Genomic DNA, 25,431 nt, shown 5'->3' with positions numbered 1-25,431 from the left:
CTCTGTCGCCCAGGCTGGAGTGCAGTGGCCGGATCTCAGCTCACTGCAAGCTCCGCCTCCCGGGTTCACGCCATTCTCCTGCCTCACAGCCTCCCGAGACTACAGGCGCCCGCCACTTCGCCCAGCTATTTTTTTTGTATTTTTTAGTAGAGACGGGGTTTCACCATGTTAGCCAGAATGGTCTCGATCTCCTGACCTTGTGATCCGCCCGTCTCGGCCTCCCAAAGTGCTGGGATTACAGGCTTGAGCCACCGTGCCCAGCCCAGTTCCTTCTTTTTTAAGGTCAAATAATATTTCATCGTATGGCTGTGCCACATTTTGTTTATCCATTCATACATTGATGGACATTTGGGCTCTTTCCACTTTGTGGTGATTGTGAGTAATGTTGCAATAAACATGCATGTACAAGCATTTATGTGGATGTATGTTTTGGATTCTCTAGGGTATATACTTAGAGAGGAATTGCCCTGTCCTAGAGTTTCATAACTGCCTTCCTTGTCCATCTTGTCTGCCCAGCAGTGCTGTCCCCTTAGTGGACACCTAGGGCCTATCTGGGTCAGGCCCCTGCTGACCCTTCCATCACCACATCCCTTCACTTCCCCTATACTGCATATTCCAGCATTTGGAGCTCTCTATAGTCCCTGAGTGTGCTGTGCTGTTCCTGCCTCTGGGCAGAATTCTGCTCGTGTGTATCTGGCGTAGCCCCTTCCCCTTTTGTCTGACAGCCTTTTTTTACCCCCAGCCTGGCTGTCACCTCCTTGGTGCAGCCTTCTTCCACATCACTTCTCATCCTCTGAGGCCAATCCCCTCCCTCTGAGGGGGCCTCCATTTTGTCCATTACACACCAGCTTTCGGCTGCAGGGGGGTTTTACCCAGGCAGCTTCTCTGGCTCTGTATCTGTGTGATACCTGGCATGTAGCAGGTAATTGGTGCCTAACAAACACATGTGGAATTAACTTTAAGGCACTGCATGTGCTTTTCCAAGTGTGCATGTCACAGGTCTGTGTGTGACCCACACAGATTTGTCTGCCCCTGCAGACATACAAATGAATATAGAATCAAGGTGTACCTACCATTACTCTCTGGACCCCTGGGTGTCAGTGGCCTCACAATTGCTTCTCTGTGACCCAGACAGGACTTGGAGAGCTCCAGAGTGATTCTGAGGAAACCCAGTCCCCTTTAACCCAAACAGGTGACTTACTGTTCCAGACTGCTGGGGAAGCTCTGGTCACAGGGGACATGTGACCTGTCTTTTGGCTCTTCCCCTTCACTCCTCTAAGCATGTGGCTGAGTAGTCTGCAGGCAGACGGCCTGTCCCTTCCGACCATCCAGACCAGCTCCCTTAGAGATGGCCCTGGGCAGGGAGAAGGCAGGCCCCAAAGCAGCCTCCAGGTCCTGGGAGAAAAGCATAGTTGCTACCCTGGTGGTGTTGGTAATGGCTTGGCAGTGGAGGGAAGAGGGTGCATACCTCCAGGAGGAAAGTAGCAGGGGAGCCACGAAGCAGCTGCCCCACGGCTTGGGTGCTGTGTTGCAGATCTCATCACTGAAAGTGTGGCTAAGGCTGTCCCTCCAGGTGTTTGGGATGCTGTCTGGCCCCTATACCAGCCCCACTCAGGGCCAGAGGGCGCTAAATGAGTCACTCAGCTCTGGCTTTGCCAGGTTGCCCAGGGTAGGCGGACGCCTCAGGTGGGCACATCACGGTGCTGCCAAAGACTCAAGGACTCAAGAGGGGTGTGTCTGGCCACTATCCAGGGCTCACTCAGGGTACTAGGAATGGGAGGGAAGAGGAGGGGAATGCTCTCTCACCTGATAGCATTGCACAAGTCAGCCGCCCTGCAAGGCGGCTCTTTGCTCCTTTTCTTCCCTCTGGTTCTCCCCTGTCCTTCTCTAGCTGGGATTCCAGCTCTAGTCAGCCAGTGACATCTCCTCCGCACCCAGGCCAGTGAGCCAGATTTTTTTCCAAGCCTCAAGTCAGGCAGGTTCGGGGAGGAGACAGCCTCTCAGGCAAGTGAACTCCGGAGGCCCTTCCTCGTAGAAGCCCAGCCCTCCTCCTCCTCCCTCCTTGGCCCTCTCCTCTCCCTGGGCCTCTTCCCCACGTGGCTCATTACAACTCCAGTTGTTCAGGTCTTGACCTCAAGAGCCTTCCCTATTGACCCCTGACCAGCGATACTAATCTGTGTCAACAGGCCCCAGGGGTTAAAGAAACACAACCCGCCGCTGCCGCCTTAGCAGGTGCCTGGAGGGGGCGGGGCGGCTCCCGGGAGCAGCCGGGCGGCGGCGGGAAGGCACTTCTTAGGCACCGCCTCCTCTTCACAGCGCCCGCCTTCTCTGCTCTGACTTCGTGCTCTCCTGGTTTCTCCACTTCCTTTGCAGACCTCCCTCCTGCCGATTACCCACTCCTCTGTGCCACCACTTCCCTTCTGTCTTTTTTTCCTTTGCTGTCCACTCTGCTTGCAAGATTTGAGACCAAACGCCCGCAGACATCCAGGTGGTGCCCGGGTTGATATGCAGCTGCCTGCCCTTGCACCTCTGGGGACTTTGTTAAAACGCAGGTCCTGGGGCTTGTCCAAGTGGGTAGGTCTGGGCAGACTCGTGAATCTGCATTTCCACCTAGTACCCAGCTGCTGTTGGTCCTCCAGGCTGTCCCCCAGCCTCTGCCAGCTGCTCCTTTGTCTCCAGGGATGGAGCCATCCTTAGGAGGCAGGGGCACACTCCTGGCCCTCTAGGCTGGGGGTAGAGCCCAGATGGGAGCCCACCTGGATGGCACAAACCACCTGAGTGATCCCCCTGTTCTCAGAACACAGGTGGGTCACCTGAAGATGTCCTGGTGACGATGCAGGAGCTGCCAGGCAGGGCCACCGTGAGTCACTGGGGGTCATGCCAGTGAGCTTCCTGCGTTGTTGGCTCTGGCTCTGCTGAGAGCCATGTCAGGGTGAAGGGGGCACACTGCTGGCTTAGATAAGACAATCCAGATTCTCTCAGAGAAACAGTCGCATGTCAGACATGCGCCCTTTCTTGGGATGAACCTAGAGTTGTTCATAGCCTGGCCTTAATCCTGCCGATTGCATATACTGTGCTCATCTCGACCCAGTTGAGGCTGCACTTCTGTGCTTCTTGGGACGGCTCCAGGGCCATGAGGTTGGCACCCCCTGCACCCATCCACACACACAGACCAGAGGAGTGAGCATCATGGGGACAGGGACATTAATCACAGTTCCTGTTCTGCCTGGCACTGCAGCCTCAGTCCCCAGGAGTCTGTGTATTCCCATGTTCCCTTCGTCCTGCTCACAGGGAGGTGGAAATCCAGACAGAAACCTGCCTTCTCCTCCATCCCTACTTGAAGCTGCTGGTACTGCTTCTGACCATCCAGCCTTAAGATGTCCCTTTCTTCCGTGGGGCCCCACAGCCACAGGCTGCCCCTCCTGCAGACTGCACACATGTCTGGCAGGAGATGGCCCAGAGAAGGTGCTAAGCAGAATGCAGGGTAGGGCTCAGCAAGGTCTGGTGTGCTGAGTGGGTTTAGACAGTGTTTTATGGGGGTCTTTCTTGTAGGTCCAGGAAACCTAGATGGCAGTCAGGCTGGCTGAGTGAGCACCCTTGGGTGCTGCTCTCTCTCCGAGTGCTCTGCTTCTCTTTGACTTTACTCTCTATCCCTTAATCACCCCAACCCACCCCTTTTCCTTCTTCCTCTTGGCTGTAGCTCCCTCACAGGGCTGGGGAGCAATAGACAAACTCTCCAAAAAAATTTTTTTTTAAGTTTCCCAAACTTTTCCAGATGCCAAGAAGGGGCCAGGGAAACTGTAACTGCAGAGGGGGGAAGGGGAGAGGAAATGTTCCAAGGCCTTCCCTCCCTTCCGCTTGAAGGCAAGGATAACTAGGGGAGCAGGGTGACTCTGGTGCCCTCAGACAGTCCACCTGGAAGGCAGAGAGGCCCCTAACCATCCCATTTTTGCTACCCCCAGCCCATCCTCCATCCTTACTCCCAAAGGCCCCAGCAGCATGTAGAGGTAGAGGCAGAGAAGGATGTCAGTGGGGCACCTAGGAACTTCTAGGGTTCAGAAGGGTGGATTTGGGACATATCCCCCCACCAGCTGACGGAGGTCAGGAGCTGAGAGAAGTGGGAGAACCTGTCCCCAAGGACGCCCTCCCCTGGAGTCTGGGGCCTGATAGAAGAACCTGCCACTGCTGGGGTTGAGGTGTGGGGGAACAGACAGGAGCGGGTAGTGTGTGAGGACAGTGCAGGGATCACTGCCCTCCCCCAGTCCCACCCTCAAGGGGTGCTGCCCCCACCTCTACCGTTCTGTCCATCCACTCCCTGGACACCTCCTAAAACAAAGGCCTCTTTGTGGTCCTGGCCTACTGGCCTGCTGCCAACGGCATTCTTTGCGTGTTTCCTGAGCACGGATCCCAGCTTCGTGGTCAGCTCCTCCCCCATCCAGCCTCCTTCCCGGCCTGACTCCTGGTGGCTCAGAGCAGTCCCCTCTCCTGTCCTGCCCAGGGTCCTTCCCCAGTTCCCATCTCTACCGTGCACAGATCTGGCAGAGAAGAGAGACTTCCAGGAGCTTGGCCACTGGGCCTTTGGTGGGGTTGGGGGACAAGTGGAGGTTCAGTTGCATCCCGGCTCCAGCTGACCTTGGTGGGTTTCACTGAGCCACTGTTGATGAGATGTTATCATCTGTAAAGATGGGGAAAATAACCACCCCTTGGGGCTATCAGGCAGATTCAATGTCTACAGAACAGAGAGCTCCTGCTTACCGCAGAGTGGAAGAGGCAGTGTGTAACTCGAGCTCCCCATTTCAGCACTGCTCCCTGGGTTCCTAGGGGGCTGGAAGTGGGCTTGGTGGGCGGCTGAGGAGCTCAGAGGAGTCTCCAGAGTCTTAGGTGGGACGTTTCCCTGCACTCCTATGGGGCCCCCAAACCTATGGCCCACTCCTGGGAGTGCTGAGGCCAGTACCCCAGGGAGTCCTACTCCACCAAGAGTTGGAGCTGGGTCCCTAGCAAGTGACTTGCCTGTCCTAGGCCTGGTCCTGCTCTGTGTGCCCCCAGCCCATCCTGGCATCCGTGTCACTCTGTAACAGCAGTGGGGTGTCCTCCTTGGGTTAGGCATAGCAGAGTGGTGCCTAGAGCCCTGAAAATAGCAGACCTGAGGAGGGCGGGAGTAGGGGGTCCAAGGAGGGATGGCCCAGCTTTTGGAGAACACTTTCGAATGTCAGCAGATGCACACCCCTCAGTCACCAGCCATACTCACACACAGAGACACACACGGCCCTAATGAAGTCCTAGATCACTGCTCTGGGGGGTTTTCCCCCCCTCTTGTTAAAAAATGTTCATAATTTGGAAAGAAAAGGAGCTTTTTACAAGCTGGCGGCTCTAGGGAACTTTCCGTCGGTTCTTTCTGGCCTCGTGATGGGTGGGGCCCACATTTCCCTTCCTTCTCTCTCTCCCCCGCTCTCCTAATAATCCCCCCTTTCCAGCCTCACCAAACACACACACCCTTTAGGAGACCTCCCGCCGGCTGTCACCCCAAGAAAACTGGAGGAAAGCCGAGGACCTGTCTGTGCCCTCCTGGGCCCCATCCAAGCGCCAGGCACAACCCTCCCTTCCCCCCCCACTCCTCCCTCCCACCGAGAGGTTGGCCCCCACAGGCCTAGAGTCTTCAGATTGCTAAGCTTCCCAGAATCTGTGCCTGGACCCAGGCCCGGCAGCCTGCCTGCCCTTCCCCGAGGACCTGCCCCACTCTCCCGCAGGGTGAGGGTCCCCCGAGTCCTTCTTGCATCCGGGGGCCCCGCCAGGGAGGGCGGTGCTGAGCTCACCGCCTCGGCATCTGCCCTCCCCCTGCCTCTGGTGCGAGGGCCGGCCACACTCCCGCCAGTGCCTTGCTCCCTAATAGCTTTTTAAGTCCAACCACATGTGTCTGCGGAGTGAGGAGCCGCCCCTCACGGGGCCTCGGCTCTCCTCCTCCCTCAGCCAAGACCACCCTCCACTTGGAAGAGCCTCAGGGCTGGGGGAGGGGGAGTCTGCCTCCTGAGAGCCCATCTGCTTGCCCCGGGCCCAGCTGAGGAAGAAGGGGGTGGGCTGAGTGCTTGGGGGTCTCTTTTGGGAGTGTCGCGTGAGGCCAGCCCTCAGGCTCGGCTGGCCCCCGGTTCCCTAGCCTCTCCTCTGGGTCCTGCAGTCTAGGATCCTCTCTCTGTAGGGCAGGCCAGGAGGCGCCGGCTTGTGGGTGTGGGAGCCTGGGTGAGGAGTCCTCATCTCACCTCGAGCCTCCCTGGCCGGCGACTTTGTGCCAGCAAATCTCTCCTTGCACCCAGCGCCACAAGGGGTGACCCCCCAGTCGCCCCTCAACTCAATACACGTGTGGTTCCCTGTGCGTGTGAGTGGTCTGTGGGGAGGCCTGTGGGGTGCGGTTTCGCAGAAGGGGAGTGAGGGCTGAAAAGCAACGAGGAAGCAGGCTTGGGGTCCTAATGAGAAAATTGCTTCCAGCCAGGGAGTCCTGCTCTGCGGCTGAAATTGCATCCAGCCCCAGCCAACTTTGCCGCCGCAGTACCCGCCCTTCGGAAGGAGTTGGGGAAGCAGGCGGGCAGGGGGAGGAGCGGGCTTTGCACATGACTCAGGCGCCCCTGCCCCGCTCTATACGCACACACCTTGGAGAGTCTCTTCTGCCTCACGGGGAGGAGCTTGAGGGCCAGGCTTGGCTCCGGACCCCACCGTTTGATCCTTGGGAGGCAGAGGAGGGAGTGGGGAGGGATTCCCTCTGTCTTTCTTGTTCAGTTCTGCTGCACTTACGAGGTGCTCACTGCATGCAGAGGGATTGGAGAGGTGAGCTTGCATAGGGTGGGCCCACCCACCCAGTGGCATTTACTCTTACAGTTAAAGGGTGTTAGGAGCACTTTGTTTTCACAAAGATCCTGCGTGGAGTCCCACCTTCTAGGATGCTTCATTTGAAATTCGGCCTCCCTGGGGCGGGGTGGGACCCTCTTGCCTGTCCTTCCACTCAGAGGGGCCCAGGAGTGAAAAGCTGGCTTAGCTTACATTCTTCTTTCTGTTCCTCACTTTAAGGGCTCCTGAGCAGAATCAGCTGCAGAATTTGTGGGGCCCAGTGCAAAATGCAAACTTAGGGTGCCTTGTTCAAAAATTAAGAATTTCAAGACAACAACGGTGGAAGTCAAGGTTATGAAGCCAGCCCCGCTTCCGAGGAAAGTTGGTATCACCCAGCAGCCCACTGGTTCAGGGGCTGTGGCCTTTACCCTGATCTGAAACAGGAGGTTCCACCTGCTTGTTTCCTGGATCCTGGGGGGAATCTCTTCGCAACCTGGCACGGTCATCTCACTGCTGCCGCATCCCTCAGAGACTCTTACTTTCTGGATTTTAAAGATGTTGGTTAGGGAGGAGAGCTATGAGGGGAGGGAGCAGAATGAGAATGGATCACACCTTCAGTGCTTAGAGAGTCTCAGGGCAAGGCCTCACTTGTCACCCTTAAGTGAACCTGACAGTGGAACCATATCCCTGGTGAGGTGGAACCTGCAGCCTGGGCCCAGCCAGTAGCGGGTCAGTGGGACCTACCCCTTCTCCGGGATGGAGCCTCCCTCACCAATGACAAGTTCTGACGGCTGTGCCTGTGCAGAGCGGGAAGCGAGCAGGAGTGCTTGGAGGGAGGGAAAAAGGCAGGAGGAAGGAAACAACCCCATTGTCATCCCCCAAATTACTGGCTGGGATGGCAGGGGAGGAGGCGGAAAGCCGACATTGTTTACTTAATTAAAAGTAAACAACAATTTGCCGCTGCCAGCCTCCCATTAGCTGTGTGCGAGGAGCCCTATGAGCTGCAGACTCGGCTTTCGCTCCTACCAAGCGGGCTCCTGACGCCACACCCCCAGCCTTGGCTCCCCAGGGCCCCGGGCCCTCCCCTGCTCCTGTCCTCTTCAGGCTGAGGAGAGGGGAACAAGCTATTAAAAGTAAATAAATACATAAAAAGAAAACCCACTAGTGTCTCAGAGTCCTGTGGGTCAGGATGAGAATGTCAGAAACTGTCATTTGGCAGGCCAGCATGGGGCCTAGAGACCCCTGAGTGTGTACACTGAGGTCTGGTTGTGGTGGGCTGGGCTGGGCAGGGCAGGGGGGCACTTCTTTGTCCAGTCAGCCAGATGTTGGACTACCTGGGGAAGGCAGCCTCCCTTCCTCCCTCCCTCCCCACCGAGGCCCTAGTCTATACTACCTGGAAGCCTGGGCCTCTCTGCCCCGCCTCCCACTTTTTCCTTTTCCCTTTTAGCAGCTTATAAACATCCTTCTCCCATCTTTTTGGCTCTGCTCCCAGAAGGGGGCTGTTCAGGGATCCTGGAGGGCTGGGGAGAGAGGCAAGCTCTTTGGGGCCTAAGGGGAGAAAGACAGCTGGAACTGGCCCCACCCCCAGGACAGTACAGCTACAAGTGACCCTAGGAACAGGGGAGGGGGTTGCCCGAAGTTGGGGTGAGGTGGGGACCCTCCCAACTCCTGATTCTCTGGAGCCTTCAATCAGGAGGGGTGGTTGGATGGCAAGAGGGGTTTTGCATGGGCTTCCGCCAGGCTCCAGGGGCTGAGCAGGACACCTTTCCAGGCATCTGTCCTCAGGAAAGCCCTCACCTCTCCTGTAGGCCCTGCCTGCAATTATGTAGAGCACAGGCTTCCATCTGGACCTCGGTAGGCATGACCTGAGGCTCATGACTTTAAAAGCTCAGGATGTGTGCTGGGAGCAGGAGCTCATACCCGTAATCAATGCTAGCACTAGGAGGCCCAAGCCAGAGGGTTGCTTGAGCCCAGGGGTTCCAGACCAGCCTGGGCAACATAGGGAGAACTTGCCTCTACTAATAATTAAAAAAAAATTAGCCGGGGGTGGTAGCGTGCAGCTGTGGTCCCAACTACTTAGCCTCCTGAGTAGCTGGGACCACAGGTGCATGCTACCACCCCTGGCTAATTTTTTAGGAGAGCTAGGAGGATCCTTAAGCCCAGGAGATTGAGGCTGCAGTGAGCTATGATGGCACCACTGCATTCCAGCCTGGGCGACAGAGCAAGACCCTGTCTCAAAACAAAGCAAAAAAGAAAAAGAAAACAAAAAAAAGCTCAGGGCTCGGATACTTGCAGGGAGAGAAGTACAGGAGCACATGAAACGTACCCAGCTTTATGAAACCATTGCTGAGCCTCCTGGGGGTCAGACAGGCAAGATGGGGAGGGGTAGGTCTGAGAAAAGAGCTAGACTGAGTGAATGAAACAGTCCCAATCCCCAGGGTGTGGGGGTTGAGAACCCTGGTCTGGAGTTTGTCCCTCCACGAAGATTCAGGTCCCCACTATTCCCCTGAGCCACCATCTCACCTTTCTCCTGTCCCCATCCTCCGTCGTCATTTGCCTCTTCTCATCTTACTCCTCCACCATTAGGATTCACACATACACATACACATACACATGCACGTGCACACAAGTGCACAGATCCCGGGATTCATGCACATCGGGATTTTCACATGCACTCACACACATAGACAAATCTGGGAAGTCTGTCCCGTACTTAATTGAATTAAAGGACTGGGGTTTGGCAGGACATTGTGTATCTGAGCTGCAGCCTCTTGCAGCCGTTTCAGGGGCTGATGGTTCAGGCTCCCTGTAATTCCAGCTGCTGCCACTCCCTGTGGGCAGGTGGCTGGGCCTGCGCCTGTCCCCTTTCCCCTTCCCTTTCTCTCTCCTTTTACTTCCCAGGCCAGAGCCCCCGGCACAAGGCCTGGGGAGGCTGGGGACACTCAATGTACTCCTCTTCCCTTCTCTCACTTGCATTTTGGAAGCTAGTGGGAGGCTAGGGCCTCCTGGGGAGGAGGTACCCCCAGCTTGAGGCCAGGGGACTGTCAGAACAGAACAGTCCAGGCAAATCCCTGCTTCCAGGTTTTTTGCTGACCATTCTTGGGGTGGGAGCTGGAGGCTGCTTGCCACTGGTTGGAAAGTGGACACACTTCTTGGCCAAGTGTAAGCCACCTGGCTTTGACTGAAAGGTGGAGTCTGGTCTAAGGGCTTTGGGGAACCCTACTGGAGTGGCCAGGAGCCATAATGGTTGGGGGAGTGGTGCCAGTGGATGGGGTGTGCTGCAGGGCAGGAGGGATGCTTTTTTTTTCCTTCTAATTTGATTTAATTAGAATTCTTCTTCTTTTTTTTTTTTTTCCAAGATGGAGTCTCACTCTGTAGCCCAAGCTGGAGTGCAGTGGTGGGATCTCGGCTCACTGCAACCTTCGCTTCTGGGGCTCAAGCGAGTCTCCTGCCTCAGCCTCCCAAGTAGCTGGGACTAGAAGCATGCGCCACCAACACCCAGTTAATTTTTTTGTATTTTTAGTAGAGATGGGGTTTCACCATTGTTGCCCTGGGTGGTCTCAAACTTCTGAGCTCAGGTGATCCACCCGCCTCAGCCTCTCAAAGTGCTGGGATTACAGGCGTGAGCCACCGCACCCAGCCAGAAGGGATGTTTTTGACCTCCATTTCTTCCCTCCACTTCAGCCTCTGCTTTGACAGGCTCTGGGGCTGGCAGTAAGCCTGTTCTCAGCTCCCCTTTACTAGGGACAGGTGATTTCACTCTGGCCGCTCCTTGGAGAACAGAGTGGTTGAACTCAGGCCCCAGCTCTCAGAGGGACCTAGTACCGAGCCCAGCCCCCACTCTGAGGAAGCCTTGGATGGACCATTCCTGGCCCAGAGCCTGAGGCCATTGGAAAGGGCCTATATCCGGAACCGGTGAAGGAGAGAGCCCGGGAGCCTCACTGTGGGTGGGAGAGGCGTGGTCAACCAGCCTTGCCTCCTGGGGCATCAGCTCCCAGCTTGTGCTGCACTGTCTGACCACGCCTTTGTGGGGCACCTGCTGTGTGTAGAATCTACCCCGAAACCTATAGCTTAGAAGAAGCATGGGCCAGCTGCTAATGGCTGGTAGTATGGGTGTCCAGGGACCTGTTGGAGGAGCCCAGTCCAGCCCTACATGTGTGACCCTTGGTGCTTGGCAAGGCAGGGGGGTAGGGAGCAGCGCTCACACAGCCAGCTAGACTGTTTTGCTCTGGGGCCTGAGGATTAGGGGGTCAGGGAAGCAACCAGGCCCAGCCCAGGGCCCTGTGAAGTGATCTGCACTGCCCAGGGTCAGAGGGATGGGGGGGTAGGCCTCACCTCGGCTAACCTCCCAGCGGAACAAAGGGGCCTTTCTCCACGCCCGCCCGGGAGGGTGTGCCCGCCCGGCTGCTGCCGCCACTGCAGAGGGCGCTGATTTTTTTTTTTTTTTTTTTTTCTTCCTGACTTTTCTCCATTTTTCTCTGTCTCTGGTTCCTGATCTCTGACTTTTAGTCTCATTTTTTTCACTTTTTATGGGGGTGGGGTAGAGATCGTCCTTTTCAAGTGTTTACCAATTGCAGAGACAAGTCTGCATTGCCAAAAGGTAAGGACATCCTGGGTGCGTTAGGAATACTCCTGGGGTCACATGGCCTTAGACCCCCCCCCCAAATCGAGAGCAGCTCCGTTCTGAAACAAGCAGGCAGGACTCAGAGCGGCAGCCACGCAGGGTGGGACCGGGCTCACTGGATAACCCTCAATCAAGCTATATACCTGGCAGGTCCCCCGCCTTCTGTTCGCCCACGCATTTCGCGGCCCCCTTTCCATCCGGCCCCCGCATCGCAAGCTGTTCCTAATCAATGCGAACGGGAAACTCGGCCCTCACATCACATCACATCACGGGATGTGTTTGGCAGCGACAGCAACAGGAGCCGCTGTCACGGGTAGCTCCTTCCTTGGTGCATAACCCAGGGTCCGAGTGGCCTGGGCCTGAGTGGGTTCTTCTCCTTCCTCTTGGGACCCCCTGGGTATGCAGAGGGAACCACATCCCCTGTAGCTCTGGGCTGGTAGCTGGCCGCGCCCCGCCTCAGCCCTCGGAGGGCAGCTAGTGTTAACTCGCTGCGCCACCTAGCTACGGCATCGGGGAGAGCAGCGCTTCGCTGCCTGAACCGCGTCGCTTCCTGAGCCGCGCCTCTCCCTGAGCCCTGCTGCCCGGCAGTTTGGGGAAAGCCTCTTTTGGGTCCTTCAGGGAGTTATGAATGAGGAATTTGGCACCTGCCAGTCGGAGGATCAATGTCACTTTGTCCCTTCAGCAACCTTTGCTGTCCTTATGCAAGCTTGATACTGTATAGTATATAAAACTGAATGTTAAAATATGTTCAAAAGAAAAAACTCTGTAAAAATCCCCACTCACATCTCATGGTGCTGAACAGGTCTTGGTTGTGTTGCACCAAGAAGCAAGAGAAACACACTGGAGGTCTAACAGCAGCAAGTCTAGGATCTGGAGCCTAGGCTTCTGATTCCAGGCCCAGGGCTCTATGCAGCAATCGGTGCCGTCCATTCAGCCCAGCCCTGCCCAGGCTCTTAGGGCTCCAAGCTGGAAATTTGCAGTTAGAGGCCCAGATTCCTCGTATTTCCTCTGGACAGTGGCTGCTTGAGAGTCTCCAGGGCAAGGAGAGGAGCAGGCCTGCGAGAGAGTGCTCCGCTACCTTCCCGTGCTGTGCTGTTCTCAGGCTCCAGTTCCTTCCTCTGATCATTCCAGCCCTTGAGTATGGCGCAGATATGTCCAGTCCTGTGTCTGGAACCACCTCGGCTTTGCAGGAGGATTAGCGGCATCAGGGTTTCCACATTAATTCACTGGACATGAGTGTCGGTGGTTGGGCTGCAAGAAAGCTATTCTTTCTTCAGGAAGGGGAAGGTATCAGCTGGTGCCTCTGTTCTCTGGGTGGTCAGTGTAGCCATGGTTTGAAGAAGGATCTAGAAGCGTCTCTTCGGAGTCTTATCATCCACTGCAGGTGTGCTTTGAGATGTGGGGGATGTAGCAGCAAACAAAACCAACAGAGAGGGCTTGTCCTCAAGGGGCTGATGGTCTAGTGGGGTCAGGACTGAGTGGCCTGAGTGGCCTGGTGGCCAGGTCTCTGGGACTCTCATACCTTCCAGAGCTAGAGTCTCCCACTTCCCCAGCCATGGACCAGCCAGGGGTTCCCTGTGTAGGTGGGATTTGGAGGAAAGGCTGTTTAGTTCCCAGCCTCCAGGTGGGAGAAGGGCCCCACTTAAACATCTGATTATGGTGGACATTTGTGTTTGTTGCTTGTCCATGAGCCAGGCTCAGTCTCTGCCACACCAAGGCAAGTCTCCGGGTGAAAGAGGCCCCTTTGGAGTCACCAGCCTGGGTATTGAGTGCTCTCTCATAGGTCATAGGGGTTGAGAAAGTTAGCACCTGAGGAGGGGAGGCAGGTGGCTTCGGCCTAACTCCCACTTCCCCATAGGGTGAATTGACGTAGGTGGGTTCTACAGTTCTAATCCCAGGCCCTGAGGTTTCCTGGATGGATTCTTCCAAGGAAAGGGAACAGTGGAGGGAGGCAGGAGCAGAACTCTCCTTAGGGCCAGAAAGAGAGCAGGGGGCAGAGAGAGGTGGTGGGAGAGGCTGATGCTCCCTAATCCTTGCCGATTCTCTGTCCCTTTTGATTTCCTCAGGCAAATAGGCAGAGAGCTTAGGGACCTTCCCCTGCCCTGGGCTAAAGTGAATTTCCTGCTCTATAGGGTCTCACTTCTTCCACCTTCCTTTTCTTGGCCAGTTGTTCCTTCTCTGAGCCTCCTCCTTTTCCTTTTCCTTTTCCTCTTCCTTCCCTCCCTTCCCCAGAAGCATTCAGGGGTGGGTGAGTAGGGGCTACTTGTCCTGGGGTCTCCGCAGCTCCTCACTCTGCTGAGTGCCCACCAGACAGATACTGGCAGCTACATGCAGCCCAGCAGTTGTGCACACAAAGCTACTCCTGAGTATCTTTAGGAAAGTTTTCCTCTTTCTGTTTTTTTTTTTTTTTCTTCTCCCAAAGGAATAATTTCCTCTCTGCTGTTTTTGTTTTTGCCCTCTTTCCCTGCCTCTCTCAGAATCTTGTACTGTACTTCTCTGATTCTTTTTGCCCCAGTCTTCTTTCTTTGCTTTGACCCTGATTCTCTGCTGTGGCTCCTCCTTCTCTCTCTCCCTCTCTCTCTATCTTCTAGTTTTAGTTTTAGTTTTGTCCTTTGGTTGCTCTCTGGCTCTGGGGCTTCCTGCCTTCTTGCATCCCTCCTCTAAACTCCTGCTTGTCCCAGGCGCATCCCTTGAGTGGCCTACAGAGCCTCTGCCTCCTGCTTCTCATACGAGGTTGGCATTAGGGTCTGGAGGACTCTGTCCCTTTATGAATAATTAGACCAAGGGCAAGTGTATATGGGGGTAGGAGGAGGGTGATGCCTAGCCCTGGGAGGTGGGGACACTATTAATAGCCGTAAGAGCAGCTGGGGGTGAGGGTGATTGTCTGGCCAGCCTGTCTTGTCCTGGGCAGCTCAAACGGCCAGAAAGGGCAGTGCTGGAAATAGAGAAAGCGGGTGGGGGTGGAACCAGGATGGGACACCCCCTCCCCAGGGCCCCTCTCTTTTCTTGGCATGTGGGGTGTGGAGTACATTCTCCACTGTCAGTTTTTCTTCATCAAGTTGGGGAGGGGATAGAAGCTTCAGGGACTGGGGGCCACTTGCCTGGACCCCACCATCACATGACTCCTGGCCCCAGGCCCTCTTAGAAATGCTGGCTCCAGCTGCTGGCTGAATCGTGGCACCAGCCAGCACTGCCAGGAGAGGCGCCTGGCCTGGCTGCCCATGGGCCTGTGCCTGTGCTCCTGGTTTTCTCAGCTCTCTGTATTCCAAGGCTGGGCTGGGCTGGGCTGGGCAGGCCTTGGGTCTAGCACTCCCAGAGTCTGGGGGGACAAGCTCTATCCTCCCTGTTCCCTGTGGCCCTCTCTCCCCCACCCCCATTTCTAGTATGGTGACTGTCTTGAGACCACTGGATGGCTACTGCACACTGATGTGGGGAGGGATATGTCTGTATGGGTGTCTGCCCAGGCTCTGCCATTGTATTTACAGAGAAGCCTCCCTGTTGCTCTTTGTAGATGGTAGTGGGCCAGGCCCCAAGGGAGCCCCTCTGCTCACTGGCAGTGGTCTCTGGGGCAGGACACCAAAAACTGCGATCTAGGACACACTCACCATGTACTCAAGAGCATGAGCTCCTGGGGAGGGGAGCTGAGGGTCAGCCACAGTTTCCCCCCGAGGGTGGGAGGTGGCATTTGAATAGAGTTGAGAAGGAGGAATAAGCGTTCAGCAAATGGAGATAAAGGGAAATAGTAATCCAGGTGGAAGGACAGACGACGTTTACGTAGCCCCAACTATGAGCCAGGCCCTGAGCTAAGCACCTTATTATACATATTTTCTCATTTATTCCTCACCCAGGAATGCAAATAGTAGATGTTATCTCCCTTTTACAGATGAGGAAACAGTTCATAACTTGGCCAAAGTTACGGGCTGGTAGGTTCTGGAGCATGGATGTGAATTTGGGGGAGCCCTGGTATGCCGTTGCTGGCCACCCACCTCCTTCCTCCTCCTACCCTCCACTTCAGCCTGCCCCCTTTGGCCCCTCTTTGCTGGGGCAAGGCCAACTTACCGAGGACAGGGTATCCAAAGTGGTAGAGCACCGTGTTGTACCCCCTCAGTGGACACAGGCTCCAGACCAAGGGCACCTCCCTGGGTAGGCCAAGGGCAGGCTCAGAGGACAGATGAAGCAGACCCAGGCCAATGGCTCCTGCCTCTCTCCATCTCCCCAAGATGTTTTTCTTTGCCTTCTTCTTTGCCTGTTCTTTGCCTGTCATCTTCAATCTCTTCTGCTCTGATGGGAATTCCTGCCCCAGGTATCTCTGAAACACCCCAGACAGTGTTGCCACCATGCCCTGGGTCCACTTGTTCCCTCCATAGTCAGGTGTCTGAGGTGCCAGGTTTGGTGCTGGGTCACCTTGCCATAGGCAGACCTAGGGGGAGCCTGCAGGCTGCCTCACATGTCTCATTGCTGCTGTGACTGGGGGTCTCATTTATTAACTTGTTGGGCTGGTCCTGGAGTGGCCATTGGCAGGTGGGCCTTTGTCCACCTGCCGGGTGCTCTGCTCTGCACCAGGGGCATATCCCTTCTCTCTCTCCTTTGCTGGCCACTGCCTGTCATCCCTTGGGGAAGAGCAACTGAGCATTCAGCTCTCCAGTGCCTCCTGGCTTCTCCCACTGTTCCATGCCTGGGCCCATCTCCAGGAGTTCTCCCTGGGCTGGGGACAGCTGCTAATGAACCGGAGCCGGGCAGAGAACGCTGAGCAGCTCACACCAAAAAACTCCCTGGAGGGCTCCGGGGCCACTTGCTGGGGATGGGAGGGAGGTGGGAGTTCTATTGTTTTCTTGGAGGAAAATTTTGAGCTTAGGAACACCTTTCTCATTTTATGAGGGAGGCAGTGATGGGCTGTGTGGCTGTAAGGCTTCTGGCTAGGAGTCCGTCTCCACATGGGGAGTGGAGGCAACCAAGGACTGTAGGAGACAGGCCTTCTTCACCTCGACACCGTGAGGGACCTGAGGCTTTCAGATGAAGCGTGAGACTGCTCTGCTGGTCTCCTGGGTATAAGATAAGCTGACGGACTTGCTTTCTCCTCGCTTCCCGAAGCCTCACTGCCGAGCAGTGAGTCCTGCAGTAGCCAGGCCTGGCCCTTGCTCCAGGGGCACCCGTAGAGGCCGGGGTGCATTGGAATGGAGAAAGTAGTTCTTCCTGGGGTCAGGAGATGGAGAGGGGAATGTCCCATCCAGATGCTGGCCCTTCATCTGCCAGGTTCCTGTGCCTTCCCTACCGCCCCCGCCCCCACAATGGCTTTCCTTGAGCCTAGGCCCTAGGGGCAGCCAGAGCAGGCCTAGACCACATGTGGGTGTGACTTGGTTTCTTCCTTTTTCCTGTCACTTATCCCCTCTGCCATGTCCTCTTCCCCCATCTCCAGCAGGTCAGTCAAGTCAAAGGCGGAAGCCTCTTTGGACCTATGAGCAGGGAGGGAATGAGGAAAGGGGAGAGGACAATAATGGGGTGACATGTTCCCCTGTCCTTATCCCTGCCCCCACCCACAGCTTGAGGGCTATGCTTCTTGTTGGGGCGCCTGCTTTAAACCATGTGAGACTCTAGGGATGACAGAGGAGGAAAAAACCTGCCACCTCAGGATGACTCCAGGATGTGTGTGTGTGTGTGTGTGTCTGTGCACATGTGTGTGTGCACATGCATGGTGGCTGGTGGGGCAGGTGAGGAATGGAGAGGAGAGGAAGACCCTAGAAGCCCCATGGGCCCAGGCCCTGGCCAAGCCTCACCCCCTCCGTCTGCCCTCTGGCTGCCCTGCATTCTCAAGGACTTCCTCGGTCCCCTGAGTCTCCTGTTTGCTGAGACGGGGAGAACCCCTCTGTGACCCATCCCCTTAGCCCCCCATCTGTCCACCATTCCCCTCCTCAGGGTGTCTCACATTCTCAGACTTGGGTTTCAGGAGGCACAATAGTTACATTCTCCAGCTCTGATTGCTACAGGCGGAGCCTCTGGCTCCCCTTGAGATTGGGTTTCCCGTGCCCTGGATGCTCCGGAATCTCAGAGGAAGGGGGAGAGAAGTAGGAGGCGGGTGCAGTGCTGGGAGGACCAGTGATTGGCCCCAGAATCGCATCAGCCCTTCAGAGGATGGGGTGTTGCAGCTGTCCAGAGGCACCCCCAGAACAGAATGTACCCCCACTTGCTTCTGGAACGTCAGGCCTGGGAGGGCCAGGGGATGGGCAGGCACGCCCCAAGGGCTGTTCTCCCCATTTCCAAAGGCTAGCAGTTCCTGCAGAGTTGAAGGGGGTTCCTCTCTGGTGGCTCCAGATGTACCATCTCACTCCACCCTTTCTTGACAGCGAGAAGTGGCTAGTGGCACCTCCGTGTGTGTGTGTGTGTGTGTCTGAGAATATGAGTGCATGCATCCAAGTGTATGCACATGCCTGGGTATGCATATGTGGGTTCAGCTAAGGCCAAATCTGTGCACGCCCCTCAGCCTCCATAAAATTTGTTAGGCCAAAGTCCGTGGGGGCAATTGGCCAGCAAATTATACATGGCTCCTTTCACAGCACAAGTTTGTTTCGAGTGGGAGCTGAGGCCAGTGTTGGCTGTAGCCAGCAGGAATTCCTCCCTCACCCTAGTGGGAACCATAACTATCTCCCCATCTGTAGCTGGAAAAATATTATACTAAAATCATGCAGCCGGGCGCGGTGGCTCACACCTGTAATCCCAGCACTTTGGGAGGCTGAGACGGGCGGATCACGAGGTCAGGAGATCGAGACCATCCTGGCTAACACAGTGAAACCTCGTCTCTTCTAAAAATACAAAAAATTAGCCAGGCCTGGTGGCGGGTGCCTGTAGTCCCAGTACTCAGGAGGCGCTGAGACCGCACCACTGCACTCCAGCCTGGGCAACAGAGTGAGATTCCGTCTCAAAAAAAAAAAAAAAAGTGCTGTCAGTTGGAGTTTATGTGCAACCCTAGGCTCCTCCTGGCTGCTGGAGCTTCCCCTCCAGAGCCCTACTGAAGAGGCAGAGTCCTCTTGGAAACAGGCGCAAGCACACGTGCCTGCAAACAGCAGAAGGAAGAGAGGGAGGTGCTGAAGAGGTGAGGGGAAGGCAAAGGAAGGACAGAGGGAGGGGAGCCAAGGGAGACAGGGAAGTAAGATCACAAATGGGGATCCAAGGGGAAAGGCAAAGAGCTGAATAAAAGAAGTAAGGTGGGGATTTGTTCCAGGGGCTAAGAAGGGGAGCTGGTGTGGGTGTGAGAAGGGAAATTTTGCAGGGGAACTTTGTGGCTGTTCCAGGGGATACTGAGGGGCCCCCAAGGAAGAGAGGGGCCCAGAGTGGCCACTTGGCTGAGCCTGGCTCTGGGCTGGGCACTGCCAGAAGCCTCCAGCTCACAAGCTGTTGATGCTGGGGAATGACCCGTGGTGTGCAGATGAATACAGAGTGGCCCCAGAACCTGGAGCCAAATCCCGTTTTGAAGGCTTGTTCAGCAGAGCCCACTTGGGCCTATGCAGAGACAGAGTCCAGTCTTATCGCCTGTTCCTTCATAGCCCTCCCTTCCAGATGTCTGCAAAGTGGCCAGAACCATGGGCAGGGGAAGCCTCTGCCTCAGAGACATGGATCTCATGAGTAGCCCAGGTCCCTAGAGAAGGACAACCAGCACAGTTGTGTCTTTGTGTGACATGAGTCAGCCTGACACCCCCAAACAGCATCGAGAATGAGCTGTGGGCTCTGAGATACTCTCCCTCCCCTAGCCTGGCCCAGAAACCAGGGACCTCGAATGCTAGCTTGGCCAAGGCACCTGTCGGACACAGCGGCTGGGCTCAGGTTTTAGGCAGCTGCATTTGATGGGCCGAGTGGGAAGCAGCTGAGAGCACAGAAAGATCTCTCCAGCTCCCAGCACCAGCATGGAGGGAAACTCTGTGTTGGTGTGGGGCGAGGGGAAGCAGCAGCACCCACTCTATCCCATCTCCAACCAGTCTCTCCAGGAAGCACCGGGAGCCACAGTCCCTGAAGTGATTGGGAGGGTGGTTGGGTGACCCTGAACTTAAAGGTATGCAGTTAATGTCCTCACTGGCTGGCAAGCAGGCTGGAGAGAAGCCTGAGGCCAGAAAGGCTTCCAGGGGACATGGCCCCAGAAGACTGGGGAATCAGAGACACAGCCCTCGGGGGCGTGGGCCGATGACAGAGGATAAAAGATAAAAGATGGAGCCCGGCACCTGCCTGCGTTGTGCCAGCCAACGCTGTCCCTGCCCCTCCACTGGCCCATAGGCCACCAGCTGGCCCATTGTCCCCAGTGAGAGAGCAGACTCTGGAGGGGGCTCCCTTGTGGGCAGGGGCTCACTCATGCACGCCTGCCTGGCAGGGACTGCCAGGGGAGAGCCACCCCGGGCTCAGGGGCGAGGAGGGAAGAAGGGGGGTGGCCGAGAGACGGAGCGTGGAGACTGAGTGGGAGGCCCGGCCAGAGTCCGGGAGGCCGCCCTCCACCTTCATAGTGGAGAACAGAGCCCTGCCATGCTGCAGTCAGGTCCCCTCCTGTGTTGTTGGCAGTGGGCAGTGTGCGGGGCCTGTGAACAGGAGATAAAGAGTTCAGGCAGAGTGTTTTTCCTCACTAACCGTGGATTTGTGTATTTGTTCAGCTGGTGGCTGTGATAAGCCCCATTCTGCCAGATAAAAGCAGAGCAGCCACGAGGCAGGGCCTGGGGAGGGGCATCCTAAAGGGGCCTTCCTCCTCTCTGTCCCAAATCCCGGGGTTATCCCTTCCCCCGGGGAGCCCAGACAGGCAAGGCAGTCATGACATGGAGATGCTCTGCAGCTCCTGTTGCCCGGGGGGCTGTCCAGAGCAGGCCCAGACCTCAAGGCAAGGCTCCCCAAAGAGCCCACCAGGTAAGAAAACTGGCCCACATTGCGCTTCTGGTGGGCAGGACATCTCTTTGCCTCCCCAGGAGCACTTCCACCATGGACCTAGTGGCCTCTCTGGGCCCTGCAGCCACTTGCTGGTTCTTGCCAGCCTCCTTCCTCCATCCATCCAAGGCACATCCCCGAGCTGACAGGGTGCTCAGAGACCTTCCCCTGTCACATCCCTGGTGTCCCGAGGTACCTGCTGCCCTCTCGGGACAGGGGTCTACCACATACCTGCTGCTCTCTCGGGACAGGGGTCTACTCTTGAGCTAGTTAAGGCCCTGGGCCTTGAGATGCCCTGTGAGGACTTCAGCCACCTTTGAGTAGAGCTGCGGTGTCCCCCGCTCCTGGCCTCAGCCTTCCCTGCTCCTTTCACTGTGCTGGCCAGAGGGGAGAAGGGGAACACTACTTGAGCAGATCAGTGGGGCCCTGGCTGCAGCTGCCCCGGCCGCAGGCCTGGCTCCCGTGCCTCTGAGCCTGGGTCCAGATTTCCCATGTCTCTGCCTTTTGTCCTGGAGCTGAGCTGAGCATGTCAGGGGCCGGCGGTGGCGGCATTGTGGGCCTCCGGCTGGGGCCGCCAGCCGTAAGATGGCTGCCAAGGTCTAAAATGGCTGCCAGCAGCGCCCGGAGCAGCGCCCGGAGGCGCGTGGCAGGGGCCTCGCTCGCACCGGATCCTCGCTCCCTCTTGTTCCTTTACACAGAGCTAATAGTAATAACAGCAATAACATTTTGGGGCTGTGTCCTGATTTAGAAGGATTTCCTGTCTGTCGCGCTCTCCTGGAGCCCCATTTGCCTCTACCTCAGTCGCTGGCCCACCTCCATCTCTTTGTCGGGTTCCCTCTCGGGTGTCCCTGGGCTGAGTACACGCGTGTGCATCCATACATGCGTGTGCACAGGCACATGGCTTACCATCTCCACTTGGCCTTTCGCAGTGGGTTGGGACCGCTCCCATGGGGTGGACTCTGAGGCTTCCTCCTTCTTCCCCTGACTCTACTGATCCATCTCTGGAGGGCTTGTTGGGGACCGAGTTGTCCCTAGGATGGGTGGGGTTCATAGCAGAGAGACCCCTGGGCAGTAGAGTGGGGACCATGTGCCCCTCGCTGACCTCTGTACATGTATTGTGAGGCTGTGCCCTTCCCAAGCCATGATTTAGAGCAGCCACAGGACTGGGGTCTGAGGGGGCCCTGGGGCGGGCTGCCTGCTCCCTAGACCCCTTGGCTGCCATTGCCAGCCTGGCTGGGGCTCAAATCAGACCCAGAAACCCAGCAATGGGCCAAGGTGAGAGAGTGAGGTAGTGTCAAGAAAGTTCACATTCACACCATGCTATGGCACAGAGAGGTTGCCCTCTCAGGGAACACGGGTGGGCTTCCTCCAGAGCAGAGAGTGCCACTAACAAAGAGATGACTCAGGGTGGGAACCTCTTTTTGTCAAACATATCATCAGGGCTGAGTGAAAGGGGAGGTATGGAAGGATATACCCCAAACCAGAGGTGGTGAAGTGTATCGTTCCATATTGAAAGCACTTGTTAGCACTTTCCGTATTAAAAAGAACTACATTTTCTTGACTCGCTACAATAGGATTTATTTTTTGGAATTAAAAAATCAAAGTTAAGTGGGGATGGGGTGGAGGGGGAGTGGGGCCTGAAACAGTCACCCTTTTTCACCCATTACATTAAGGAAGGTAGCCTGGAGCGTGCCAGTGCTTTCAGTCCCAGACATGGTGGGGCCCTCATGCTGCAAGCAGGGGTGCCACCCAGGTGGGCTGCATCCTGTCGTCCAGCCCTAGCACCCAGCTCTGTTCCTTGCCTCCTGAGTGACTGATTGGGTCCCTCACCCCAACCCTAGGGGTGATGTCACCTTTTGGGAACCTCCTTTATGGTGGGGGCAAGCAGGTTGAATCAGGGTGGTGGCAAGACCCAGGAGGCAGGAATGCTCTTTAAAGTTGGGCAAAGTCCTGGCCAATACCAAGGCAAGGTTTTCAGATGTCACCCCCATGTGGTCCCCCTGTGAGCAGCTGATTCTTCACCAAATGCCTGGCTTCCTCCTGCCCCACAACCTGCCTGGCCCCCCTCCACCACCCTCTCGCCAGCTGTCATGCCCAGGCAGGCATTCTGGAGGTCCCCGTTGCGCCCCTGGCACACAAAGCTTTGAGGACCAGGGGGACGGGGGTGGGGGGCTTTCCCAAGCTCAGCAAAATATTCACACACACACTCCACCCTGCCCCCAGTCCTCTGTGAGCTCCCACTGCACAATGAGCCCTTGTCTCGGGGCTCCCTCTGAGCAGCTGTGGCACCGGGGCATGAGACAGCCCAGACAGGCTGGCACAGAGCGGGCGACAGCGTCAAGGCAAACCTCCCCCCTCTGGGTTGCCAGGCACTGCCTGTGAGCATAAAGGTGAGGTGGGGGAGGCGCAGGCAGACAGGAATGGCTTCAATTAACCAAGTTAGGGAAGGGGATGCTCCTCTGGGAGCTGAAGCTGGGTGGGGGATGGGGGACCCTTGGGTCTGTCCCCACTGTGGAGAGAGAGAGTCTCTGACTTCTCTCTTGGGACCCTCCTTGCTCCGGACTCTTGGCCGGTGCTTCTTACCTGAGGGTGGCTTTGCCCTTAAGGGCACAGTGGACAATGTCTCGGGACAGTTTGGGTTGTCACAACTGGGGTGCTACTGTCATCTAGTGGGTGGAGGCCAGGGATGCTGCTCAGATACCCTACAGTGTACAGGGTGTTCCCCACCACAGAGAGCAATCCAGCCCAAATGTCATCAGTGCTGAGGCTGAGAAACCTGCATTGGGCCTATCTTTCCTTCCCTGCTTTGGGTCTCCCTGAGCCTCCTGGGGCTGGTTTAGGGAGAGAGTGGGGTGAAGGTTTCTGTGGCCGGGCTGGGCCCTCCCTGCTCTTGCACCAGGCTGGAGGGGCCAGTGCTTGGCTGGTGCTTATGGAGAACTTTGCTCCTGACACATCCTCCCCTTTGTGTCTCCTGCAGAATCCGGACAATCAGATAGTTCAAACCAGCAAGGAGATGCGGACATCAAACCACTGCCCAACGGTCAGTGCCCCCAACCTGCCCAGCTGCGTTGTCCTTCATGCCCCTCCACTTCCTTCCCCTACCCTGGCTGCCCTGGCCACCCTCACTTCTTCCCCTTCATTCAGCTGTCCCTTGACTGAGCTTAGCCTGCCTGAGGGGATGGGGGCACACCTGGAGCATCTCAGTGTAGACCTGAAGGCCAGCCTGGAGCTGGAAACGGGACTTGGGAGGGACAGTCAACAGTGGGGAAGATCTTTGGAAATAGCCAGGCAGCCCCCTTCTGGCCTTGTCTTGACTCACTCATCCTTTCCCCTCTTCAGGGCACTTAAGTTTCCAGGACTGTTTTGTGACTTCCGGGGTCTGGAATGTGACGGAGCTGGTGAGAGTATCACAGAGTAAGTGAGTCCTTCCTTCCAGGCCAGGGATGGGGATTGAAAATGAGGAGGTAGGACCTCATGGGATGTCCTCCTAATGGGGTCTTAGGGCAGGTGGATGGGGACAGATGCTTTCTGGGACACTTTCGGCCCCACTGGTGCTGGGCTGGGTACAACAGAGTCTTCCAGAGAGGCCTGTCTCTAGTCTCCATTGCTTTGAAGGAAAAAGAAAAAGTCACAACCAAAGGCTCTTCTCCTGTGACCCCCTAGCTGGGAGGAGGTTCCTTAGCAGCCCAGATGGCCCACTTTCTCCCATCTCCTGGCCCCACTCTGGGCTTCTGGGAAGCCGTTCATGACAACAAAACAGACCCCATCAGGCCTCCCCGCATCTCCAAACCTCATCACCCTCTCATTCTTCCTAGCTCCTGTTGCAACAGCATCAGGGCCCAACTTCTCGCTGGCGGACCTGGAGAGTCCCAGCTACTACAACATCAACCAGGTGACCCTGGGGCGGCGGTCCATCACCTCCCCTCCTTCCACCAGGTGAGCCCAGTGGTCCTGCCTTTCCATCTTCTCTCCACTTCCCCCAGGGCCAGGGCCCTCCCAGTGGCTGTAGTCAGCTATGTCACCGAGGCTGCGGTGCTTCAGAATGTCACCTCTCATTGAGGGCACTGGCTCTAACACTTTAGAGTCCACCATGCGCAGTCACCCCCTGAGCTCCTGCTTTGTGCTGTCATGAAGCACGCAGCCCTGGGGACACAAACTCACACAAGATATAGCTCTGCCTGGAAATGGGAGTCCAAGAAGGTCTCTGTCTTGGGAAGGTGACATTTGAGCCCAGACACAGAGGAGGTTGGGAGGTCTGGGGAAAATGTTCCAGAGAAGAGGGTAGCCTCTATCCCAGTTCAGCCCACATAGGCTGGTGGGACCACCCCACAGAGGGCTTTGGAGGCCAGAAGAAGACATTTAGACTTCATCGCTGGGTAGTGGGGACCCCTGAGGGGTTTTAAGCAGGGGATGCTGAGGGTATGTGTTCCAGAAAGCTCTCTCCAGCAGCAGTGTGTGTGGGCGGGACTGATAGCCAGTTAGGAGGCCATTGGAAAGGCTGGAGTGGGGGAGGGTCTGGAGGGTGGGGTGGCATGGAGAGGGAGGGAGCTGCTTGCGAAGCAGGGATGTGGGTTCTGACCAGGGCAAGTTGTGCTGGGCATGGTCCACCCTGCTTTTTTTTTTTTTTTAAACATGGGTGTTTATATTAATTGTGAGATTTTTGGCATTCATTTTGATTTTTTAAAAATATGGGACTAGGCCAGGCACAGTGGCTCGCACCTGTAATCCCAGCACTTTGGGAGGCCGAGTTGGGCGGATCACAAGGTCAGGAGATCGAGGCCATCCTGGCTAACACGGTGAAACCCCTTCTCTACTAAAAAATACAAAAAATTAGCCGGGCATGGTGGCGGGCACCTGTAGTCCCAGCTATTGGGGAGGCTGAGGCAGGAGAATGTTGTGAACCCGGGAGGCGGAGCTTGCAGTGAGCTTGCAGAGATCACGCCACTGTGCTCCACTCTGAGTGACAGAGCGAGACTGCATCTCAAAAAAAAAAAAAAAAAAAGGGACTAAAATATTATTTATATTGATAACTGAGTTTATGGCATTTTTGTCCCTGCGAGTACCTCATTCACCTCACCCTAGCCCTGCGGGCTGCTGGG

The 25,431-nt window shown here is 56.3% G+C and overlaps 1 protein-coding gene and 1 long non-coding RNA gene across 2 annotated transcripts in view; one reads left to right on the top strand and one right to left on the bottom strand.

Annotated features, from left to right (window-relative positions):
- The window catches only part of NFIX (nuclear factor I/X (CCAAT-binding transcription factor)), an 80,926-nt gene that overhangs the window by 25,755 nt on the left and 29,740 nt on the right, over positions 1 to 25,431 (top strand). Inside the window, exons 3-5 of the mRNA XM_011994890.1 lie at positions 23,310 to 23,372; positions 23,672 to 23,746; positions 24,148 to 24,268. Of these exons, the coding sequence (XP_011850280.1) occupies positions 23,310 to 23,372; positions 23,672 to 23,746; positions 24,148 to 24,268 (259 nt within the window). The remainder of the gene's footprint in view (positions 1 to 23,309; positions 23,373 to 23,671; positions 23,747 to 24,147; positions 24,269 to 25,431) is intronic.
- LOC105550054 lies at positions 20,036 to 21,640 on the bottom strand. Its single transcript, XR_001007644.1, has 2 exons — positions 20,564 to 21,640; positions 20,036 to 20,528 (listed from the first exon to the last, which is right to left on the bottom strand). It is a non-coding gene; the product is annotated as an uncharacterized LOC105550054 (long non-coding RNA).

This window comes from Mandrillus leucophaeus, unplaced genomic scaffold (assembly GCF_000951045.1).
Source record: "Mandrillus leucophaeus isolate KB7577 unplaced genomic scaffold, Mleu.le_1.0 Scaffold463, whole genome shotgun sequence".
Taxonomy (NCBI): Eukaryota; Metazoa; Chordata; class Mammalia; order Primates; family Cercopithecidae; genus Mandrillus; species Mandrillus leucophaeus.
Note: the sequence above shows the minus strand (reverse complement) of the source record. Positions and strands in the feature narration are given on the sequence as shown.